The 9,675-nt window shown below is 39.0% G+C and overlaps 1 protein-coding gene across 1 annotated transcript; it reads right to left on the bottom strand.

Moving 5' to 3' along the window:
* Nucleotides 1-1,507: 1,507 nt before the first annotated feature.
* Nucleotides 1,508-5,136, bottom strand: LOC111835904 (uncharacterized). Its single transcript, XM_072715670.1, has 2 exons — nt 4,991-5,136; nt 1,508-3,674 (listed from the first exon to the last, which is right to left on the bottom strand). Exon 2 carries the CDS (start codon nt 3,666-3,668, stop codon nt 1,800-1,802), a length of 1,869 nt encoding a protein of 622 aa, XP_072571771.1. The 5' UTR covers nt 3,669-3,674; nt 4,991-5,136; the 3' UTR covers nt 1,508-1,799.
* Between the last annotated feature and the right edge of the window lie 4,539 nt (nt 5,137-9,675).

The raw sequence follows: 9,675 nt of genomic DNA, 5'->3' as shown, positions 1-9,675 counted from the left end.
CACGTGCCAGTGTTTTCTTTCTCTTAGAAGAAAAAGTGCTCTTTAGATCTTTTTGTTCTCATATGAAAAAAGCAGCTTACACGATGCAAACGTTGTAATCATAACAGTGTTGTATGGGTTCTCCCCTCTCACTAGGTAGTGATGTGCAACTATTCCCTCGCCAGATTGTTGCCATTGCTGTTTAATTTCTTGACCTCTCACCATTCCCCAGAGCCGTTGACCATCTCGAAGTGGTCTCTGGCTTGGTTTGTCCTCCTTACCCTCTGGAGAGTCAGGCTCCTTGCGGCATAGTGATCGGCCGTGTCTGTACGGCTGTCAAAATTAACGGGTTAACGCGGATTAATCCATCATCATGATTAATCTGATTAAAATTTTTAACGCAATTAACCCATCTGCAGCGCAGAATGACTCATAAAAAAATCTAAATTTCCAATAGTGCGGAAAAGTTGTCACTGGACCTCGTTATTAAACGTGCAAAATGTCTTTGAAATATGTTAATATTTTCAGGTTCCGCAACACGATCAAAGTTTTCACCTGTCACATCAATGCGCAGATCCACGCTACGTATTTTCCATATCATAGCACAATGTAAAACTGTTCCAATTTAATACAAGAACCTAACAATCAGTCAGTGACAATGAGTAAGTGGGAAACAACTCATTCAGAAATGTGGCACTCAGGAGCATGCTTACACTGACAGACTGGCAATATACACTATCCATTATCTATACCACAGGAGCATGCTTACACTGACATACTGGCAGTATACACTATCCATTATCTATACCACTGGAGCATGTTTACACTGACATACTGGCAATACACACTATCCATTATCTATACCACAGGAGCATGCTTACACTGACATACTGGCAATATACACTATCCATTATCTATACCACAGGAGCATGCTTACACTGACATACTGGCAATACACACTATCCATTATCTATACCACTTATTTATCCATCTAGGTCTTACCAAAAGTATTGAGACACCCCTCCAAATCATTGAATTCAGGTGTCCCAATATTTTTGGTAATATAGTGCATCTAACCATTTTGACTGTCATGCTTAATACTTTTCATTTTGGTGGCACTGAGGAACAATTTTACATTGTGTTATGATATGGATGATACGTAGCGTGGATCTGCGCATTGATGTGACACGTGATTAATCGTAATGCACGTAGAGCCGCAGAGCGATGTAATGTACTGTATGTGTATGGCTGATACCCAGTAAAAATCTGCGTTACCTGAACGTTGGTATTTTGTAGTGATTATCATGTTGTGAAAGTGCACAAACACAACACCGATGAGTATAGATAATGGATAGTATGTATTGCCCATTCATTGGCAATCAATGGGCAATACAAAAGAAGTGTGTATTGCCCATTCATTGGCTAAGTTAAATAGTTGCACAGTAGGACACCAGTATATACTGGTGCACAGTATATAATAATGGATGGATGGATATATGTATGCAGAAAGTTGACAAAGTGATTAAAATCCAAGAACAACAAACAAACATTTTAATTTACTCCAGTTGTCAACATATGTACAAAATTTCAAATAATGGACAAGTATACAGCCCATCAGTAATAACCACTGTTAATAAGTCCAGGTATAACAAGCTGTGTTTCAGATGGCAATTTTGATTAACACAGAGCAGGCAGCTGTTAATCTAAGCTTCCATTAGTTTTAAATTCCCAAAACTGTTGCAATCTTTACATTTGCATAAACAAAGCTATATGATTATGAGGGATTATAACAATCGTCTTATGTTACTGTAAAAGTGCATTTACAAATTCGCAGTCTGTGACTGTAAAGGCTGTAGAATCATTTCCTTTCTGTAGGAGAAATGTGTCAAAGTCACTCTTGTGTAGAGTCTCTCACCATGCTGAAGGGACCAGTAAAAGGAGTAAGTGAATTTAGCCAGGATTATTGTGCAGATTATCTGTGCAATCAGTAAAACTGTGTAAGATATCATCCGTGCCTTACATTCAAAGGTAATGTGCCTGCTTTTGATTGTGTAGAAGGATGGATAGGAATAGGATGTGTTCATACAAGCAAAGGTCTTCTGCATTGACTGAGATTGCACAGGTTCTCTCTGGGTTGTAACAAAAAAACCTGTTGAAGCAAGGCCAGCTGAAGGGTACTTCTCCGTGGTGGTTACTGGGAGAATGGTGGTATTTGTCAAAGTGCTAAGCAGTGTTGAAGTTGTAGGCGTAGTTGTCAATTGCATCGTTCCCATTGTTGTTGCCGTAGTTGCAGCGGTTGACGTGGCTGTCAATTGCATCGTTCCCATTGTTGTTGCCGTAGTTGCAGCGGTTGACGTTGTGGGTGTGGGCGTGCTGGGTAATTCACTTGTCTGTGTAATGATGGAGGTTGTAGCTGCAGGGATTGTGCTTGTGAGTTTGACTGAAGGTGTTGTTTTTAAGGTGGTGTAAAACATGCTGACTGTTGTGGTGGGAGGCAAAGTAGACATGGTACATACCAGCTGGTCCTCTTTTAGGGACGCAATACTTTGTCCTTTTAAATGTTCTGGGCTTGTGCACTTAAGACTAGAAAATTTATATATAATTGACTTTTTTAGTTTCATCCATTGGAAGAGAGGTATGAACTTGCAGTCACAGTTCCAAGGGTTTTTATCCAGATGAACTCTCTTGACAGAAATAGAGTCAAATATTCCTTTAGGGAGGTTTTTCAAATTATTATGGGACAATTTAAGGGTGTCAAGGTTTTTGACTTCTGCTATAGTGCCAAATACATCTTTTGAAAGGGCAGTGAGTTTGTTTTTACTGAGATCAAGTTCCGTTATGTTTGGCATCATCCCAAAAAGAAAAGGAGGAAGACTTACTAGTTGGTTGTTTTGAAGTCTTAATGTTTTCAATGCAGAAAGATTCATAAATATCTCATGAGGCAATTCAGTCAATAGATTATCTTCCAAATATAATTTCTCCAAATTTGGTTTATCATAAAATAGTTTTGGGGGTAGAACACTGATTTTGTTGCCCTGTAAAGCAATCTCTTTAAGATTTGTTAGGTTACTAAAGATCTCATCTGGAATGATGCTAAGCTGATTCTCATAGAGTCTGATGACTCCTAATTTACTCAGTTTTTCAAACATCTCTTTGGAGACAGAAGTGATGTTATTCTTGCCCAAATGGAGCGTTTGTAGGCCATCAAGCTGATCGAAAATTCCTTCATCAATTGAAACAATTTCATTCATGTTCAGAGCCAGTTCCATCAGTTTTCCAAGACCATCAAAAAGTCCTTTTTCCAAAAATGTTATTTTGTTGTTTTTTAAAACAAGCTTCTCTAGGCTCTGCAGATCCTGAAAAGCTCCCAGCGGAATTGATGTTATTTGCGTATCTATAATTTCAATTGTCTTCAAGTTATGTAAACCTTCAAATGCACCTGCCTCGATGGTTGTGGTAGGAGTAGAAAGGAATTCCAGGTCCTCTATCTGAGACATATTGATGAAAGCTCTTGGCGGAATGCTGAATATTTTGCTTTTGTAAAAGGATATACTAGTGATGTTGCTGTCCAAAGTATCTGGGATTTTGGTTACAGTGGCCTTGAAGCAAACTTCATTGGCTTCACTTCCACAACACAGGCACACATCATACAACACAGGCAGAAGGAGAATGTAGATTTGATAATTCATATTTGCCTAAAAAAGAAACATAAAAGTGTATTTAGTAAATTTAAATTGACAATACCAAGCTTATACTAGCAATCAAACAACAGCTTAGGGTGTATTTGATTACTTCAAGAAATGTTATGTTTGAAGAACTTGGCACAACGGGATGAGCTGAATATATTGTTTGATAGACATCAACATTTTGTCCGAGAAATCTGAATGTACACTGAAATCATACTTCTCATGTCAGTGAGGTCAGCATAACATCCTAGATAACAAAACAATCATCCTTTAATGTGAATGAAATTTCATCATCTCACATGTCCAGAATAATAACTGCACTGTATGTTCCCTCCTGATCTCCTTACACATCACTGCTAGTTAGAGTGACATCAGCACCTGGATGGGCAAACACCCTGTAACTGAGGTGTCTGAGACAGAGACACTTTCATCCCTGCCTGTGCTTTGCACAAAACGGTCGCGTGATTATGTAAAATCATTTAGATTGTCTTGGAGGAGAACACTCGCCACCACATGAACATAAAACCAAATGATAAAACAAATGGGAAGGAAAACCTTATATGGTTTTTCTAAAAGCAACGAAATCAGATTTTATTCGTATCTCCTTGACAATCTGGTTCAACCTTTAAAAAAAAAGAATTCTGTTTGAACTGCAGCCTCTGCTCTGTGAGTATGAGGCTCCCCTTCCTCAGTCCATAGACATATTGATAAACCCATTTGTGAAGCAAGCTGGCCTGTAGTATGCAACTACCATGGTGCATGACCATGTGTGTCATGTTGAACATAATGGGGGATCTAGAGCCTTTGGGTCTAAGGCAGGGAATAACCCAGGATGGGGCACCAACCCATCACAGGGCACACTGACACCTAGGGACAATTCAGTAACTCTAACCACATGTTTCTAGACTTTGGGGGAAACTGGAGTACCCAGAGAAAACCCCAAGTTGACACAAGGAGAACATGCAAACTCCACACACACAGAACCATGGCAGAGGCTCAAACCCCAGTCCCAGAGGAGTGAGGCAACAGTGCTAAGCACTGCACTACTGCGTCACCCCCTGCAGAAAGTTGTAAGTTTAGTAAATAGAAATCCACAGTACCAATTATATACCAGCACCCTAATGACAACTGAGTTTTATTAAATTATTTCAAATATGCTAATATGGTTTTTTAAGTATGCCATGTCTGCACAAGTAATTATCTTCCTACATTACAGGAAATATTTAAACACAGATTTATTTTGGCAAAGAAACACATACTTTTGTAACTTTTCCTCTGAAGAAATTCATAAAAACTCATCATATCAAATGAAGGACTCATCTTACCTGTAAGTTTAAGTCTCTTGCAGTTAGCTGACCACTTTAGCAGATGGAGAAAAAGAGACAGAAACTAGCTTAATATGAAGTTTCACGTTGATATCTGCTTATCTTCCAAAGCAGTTCTCGAGTTCTGCACCGTCTCGTCATATTATCTAGTCCCTACCCTTCTGCTATTAGAGATAAGCAGAAGATGTTGTTTCTGTGGTGCGTGCCTGCACACTAGTTACGTTCACATACACACTAGCATTTTGGAATTAACCTCAGTACACTGAATATTATTGACTCACAAATGCACATGTGCATATTGACACATTGTTACTTGATCATTTCCATGGAAAACCTTTTTCGTTTTAGAACTACTGGGCCTTGCTAAAGTTTGAGTGTTTTACTACTTTTTGCAGCAGTAACTTGAAGTAATCATTTTTTGTATGACTATTAGTCTCTCACATTGTTGTAGAGGAATTATGGCCACTCTTCTTTACACCATTGCTTCAGTTCATTGAGGTCTGCGGGCATTTGTTTATACACAGCTTTCTTAAGGGCCTGCCTCAGCATCTCAATAAGGTTGTGGTCTGGACTTTGACTGGGCCATTGCATCTCCTCGATTATTTTCTTTTTCAGCCTTTATGTTGCAGATTTGTTGGTGTGCTTGGGATCATTGTTCTGTTGCATGACCCAATTTCAGCCAAGCTTGACCTGTTGGACAGATGGCCTCACATTTGACTCTACAATACTTTAGTGTACAAAAGTGTCAGGGTCAGTCCCTGTTGTCTCACTATGTGTCCCTTCCCCGTTTGACCAGCAGGCGTTGCTGGTCATCCCATCCTTCATGTTAGTCTTTGTGTTTTTCCCCCCAGTTCTATGTTGGCCTCATGGCTCAACATGTTGAGCAGCCAGTTGTCGGAGTACCCTTCTGTCCTGTGTTTGAATCCCACCACCTCTGTTTTTGTATTTTTGATCCTTAGTGTTTCATTTGAGTTTCTCTAGTTCTTGTCTTTGATTTTGTAGTTGGTTTTTGTTTTGTTCCTTGTGGCCCTGCTTGTCTTTACCTGTCTGTAATTCTCCAGTGTTGGTTCCTTATTCCTTGGTTAGTTCTTAGTTTCCCTGTTTTTGGTTCCTTTGAGTTTATTAGTTACACCTGTGCCCTGTTTCCCTGGTCTTTGTTAATTAGCCTCACCTGTCCTGTGTTAGTCTCGTTACCCCTTAGTATTTTAGTTCCTGCTTCTGTTCAGTTCCCTAGTGGTTCATTGTTGTTGGTTTGTTGATTGTGTTTTGGTGATTGTCTTGTGAGGCTAGAGCTGTATACTGCTTACCTGCCCAGTAGTGATGGCAAAACGAAGCTTTCCAAAGCACTGAAGCTTCCTTTTCAAGTCTGTTGAAAAATGGTTCAGTACTCGAAGCCTTCCGAAATGGTGACCATTAGTGACACCAAGTGGTCAAATAAGGAAATAACACTTAATTTTGAGTGAGTGCAGTGAACCTGAATATTTATAAATTGGCAAAAATTCTAATGGTCTGTAGTGTGTAATGAACATTAATGACCTGGTGAAATTGAATGTGACGTCTTGTGGACTGGCAAACCATTGACTTAACTGGGAAGGGGTGCTTGTGAAACGGAAGAGGGGCCATTAGTCTACAGATTTTCATTCAGGAACAGTATTTGTTCAACAGTGTGGGGGCTAAGTTGGTTATGTTTTTTATTCATCACTTCTCCTGCTTTGGAGAATACCCGCTCACATGGAACGGAGGACGCTGGAGTGCATGGAAACTGTACTGCAAGTTTGTATAAGTGTGGATACACAGCCTGCTGCATATCCCAGAACCTCAAAGGGTCTTCAGTATGTGGTATATTGGGGTCACTGAGGTTCGCGCCTCATTTTCACTTTTCTGAAGCAGTCACGTGGTTGAGTGCAGAACGAAGCGTCGGATCACCATGGTCACGTGTTTAGGGTAGAACGGAAGAAGCATCGAAGTTCTGCTTCAGAATGCACTGTATCGTTTTTTTTGACACATGCCTCGGAGCTTCGGTGTCAAGCTTAACATCACTACTGCCCAGTTTTTGTTATTAGTGATTTGTAGTCTTTGTTTATCCCCTTTTAGTTTGTGATCCCTCGTGGTCCTTTGTTTTGTTAGTCCTTTCTGGTGTTTTTCTTAGTTCAGTTTAATAAACCCCGTTTTTGTTCTTTGAGCCGCAAGTGGGTCGTCCATCTTTTTTGTTCCCGCACGATGCCTCGTTCTCGCGCCCGAGCTGCCCGGATCCCTGACACAAAAGGAGTTCATGGTCGACCCAATGCAAGGTGTTCAAGTCCTGTGGCTGCAAAATCAGCAGAAATTACCCCTCCATCACCATGCTTGACAGTTGGTATGAGGTGTTTGTGCTGATATGCTGTTTTTGGTGTTCGCCAAATGTGGTGCTGTGCCTCATGGTCAAACATCTCCACTTTGGTCTCGTATGTCCAAAGGACATTGTTCCAGAAATCTTGTGTTAGTCCAGATGCTACTTTGCAAACCTAAGCCATGCTGCCTTGTTCTATATAGAGAGAAGAGGCTTTCTCCTGGCAGCCCTTCCACACAAACCATACTTGTTCAGTCTTTTTCTAACTGTACTGTCATGAACTTCACCATCCAACATGCTAACTGAGACCTGTAGTGTCTGAGATGTAGCTCTTGGGTTCTTTGTATTTTCTCAGAGCATTGCACAGTCCTACCCTGGGGTGAATTTGCTGGGACATCCACTCCTGGGAAGATCAAATTGTTGGGACATCAAATTGTTTGGAAATGACCTTGTAACGCATCCCAGATTGAAGGGCAGCAACAATTGCTTCTCTAAGATCATTGCTGATGGTTTTTTTCCTTGGAATTGTGTCAACACACATTCAAATGCTCCAGACTAGCAAACTGCCAAAACTTCTGCTTTTATACATGTGGTCACACTTGCTGATGATCAGTTAATCAAGTGCATCTGATTAGCAGCACCTGGCTGTTACTTACCCTCTTAATTCCTGTGGAAGCAGTAAGGGTGACCTTTGTCACACTTTTGATGCATCAAATTTTCACACAATGCTTCTGCATTTCGACTTCGTTTTTGTTAAATAAACAATGACATGGTGTAATATGTCATGTGTTAATAATGGGCACTTTTATTGATCCTCATGGAGAAATTCTTGTAACACTCCCCTAACTCGCGCTCTGTATGTCCTGACACGTAAAACCTTGGAATTGACAGAAGGTATACTTTCTTTTCCATGTGACAGTAAATCATTTTTATTACACTTTATTACCACATTTGTGCTTTTGGGCATGCCAGCCCGTTTGCTAAAAATCATGTTTATTTAAATCCTGCTCCAGTAAAAAAAATATATAGGAAGAATGGACACTGCAGTGAAGTAGGAGACATATTGTGTACAGAAGTTCAGATTTTGAAATAAAAATTTTTGAACATATTCTAGTTTCTGGATTTTTAATTGAGAGACAAGGAGGACATTCAACTAGATAATTGGACTTTTTTGTGGAAAAACCAAGTCGAATACAAATAATTATTCTAAGAAGATTTGGGCTATCTGAATCATTTTGTTGAATAATTGACTAATAAACGCCCATTAATTTCTTAAAGTCCAAGGTTTTGTCTTCAATTGCCTTGTTTTGTCTGATCAATAGCCCCAAAACCAAACATGTTTGGTTTACTATAATTTGATACATTAAGAACTTACTACCAAACGTTTTGTGTTTTACATTAAAAAAAAAAAAAAAAAATGAGTACTGAGATTATTAATATAGTTGCTGATTGATTTTCTATCAACATCAATTGATTGATTATAATAGTTGCAGCTCTAAAGGGGAATATTTTTAATGCGTCTTAAAACATTTCTGGAGGAGATCTTTAATAGCAATCTTTGCCATACAAAAGCAGTGATATGGTATTTAAAGTCATTCATTCCATGGTTTCTATAACAAGAAGTATTTTATATTATTTTAATTTTATCCTATTCTTTTCTGTATTATAGGGACACATGTGTATCTGCAGCTGAGATCATTGCAGAATTGTAACTAACAGAATTGTCAGTAGATTGATCATAACACGCTCAAATGTTTGGGAAGGAGTCAGTGGTGGTTCTATCTTGTTTGGCTCTCTGGGCGAACACAACCCCATACCACTAACTATAATTTATAATTATGAAGACATTCAAATGAACAAATACAGCTAAAACTAAAAAAATGGTATACAGATGCAAATAAATTAGGGAATCAAATTAATAAGTTGCACAAATTCTTTATCCCACAAATCCACATATAGAATACACTTATATTCTGTCTACTGTAACTTATTACACTAAAAAAAATAAAATAAAAAAAATAAATCACACAGGCACAAATGCCAACTAAAACTTGACTTTTTTGCCTTCCTTGATGCAAAGTCATCAATTACATCATCATATGAAATCAGCCCAGCAATCACATGGTTCACCTTGGTGGTGTGCAGACAGGTTATATGTTATTAACGAATTCCCTGATTTTAATTGGAATAGGGAGCTTAACATTTCCCCCAGCCCTGATTTCTGGATGAAAGTCTGCAACAGCATATTCACAATGACAAAACACCAACCTTCAGCTTATCCAATATAAGGTCATTCACTGAACACGTCACTCAATATAAAAAGTATAAAATAGCATTACTGAGCACCGAGGGTGTC

Source organism: Paramormyrops kingsleyae, chromosome 8 (assembly GCF_048594095.1).
Source record: "Paramormyrops kingsleyae isolate MSU_618 chromosome 8, PKINGS_0.4, whole genome shotgun sequence".
NCBI lineage: Eukaryota > Metazoa > Chordata > Actinopteri > Osteoglossiformes > Mormyridae > Paramormyrops > Paramormyrops kingsleyae.
Note: the sequence above shows the minus strand (reverse complement) of the source record. Positions and strands in the feature narration are given on the sequence as shown.

Bases quoted from the DNA above. Each gene is read 5' to 3' on its own strand.
- LOC111835904 (XM_072715670.1), bottom strand. From the start codon at position 3,668: ATGAATTATCAAATCTACATTCTCCTTCTGCCTGTGTTGTATGATGTG.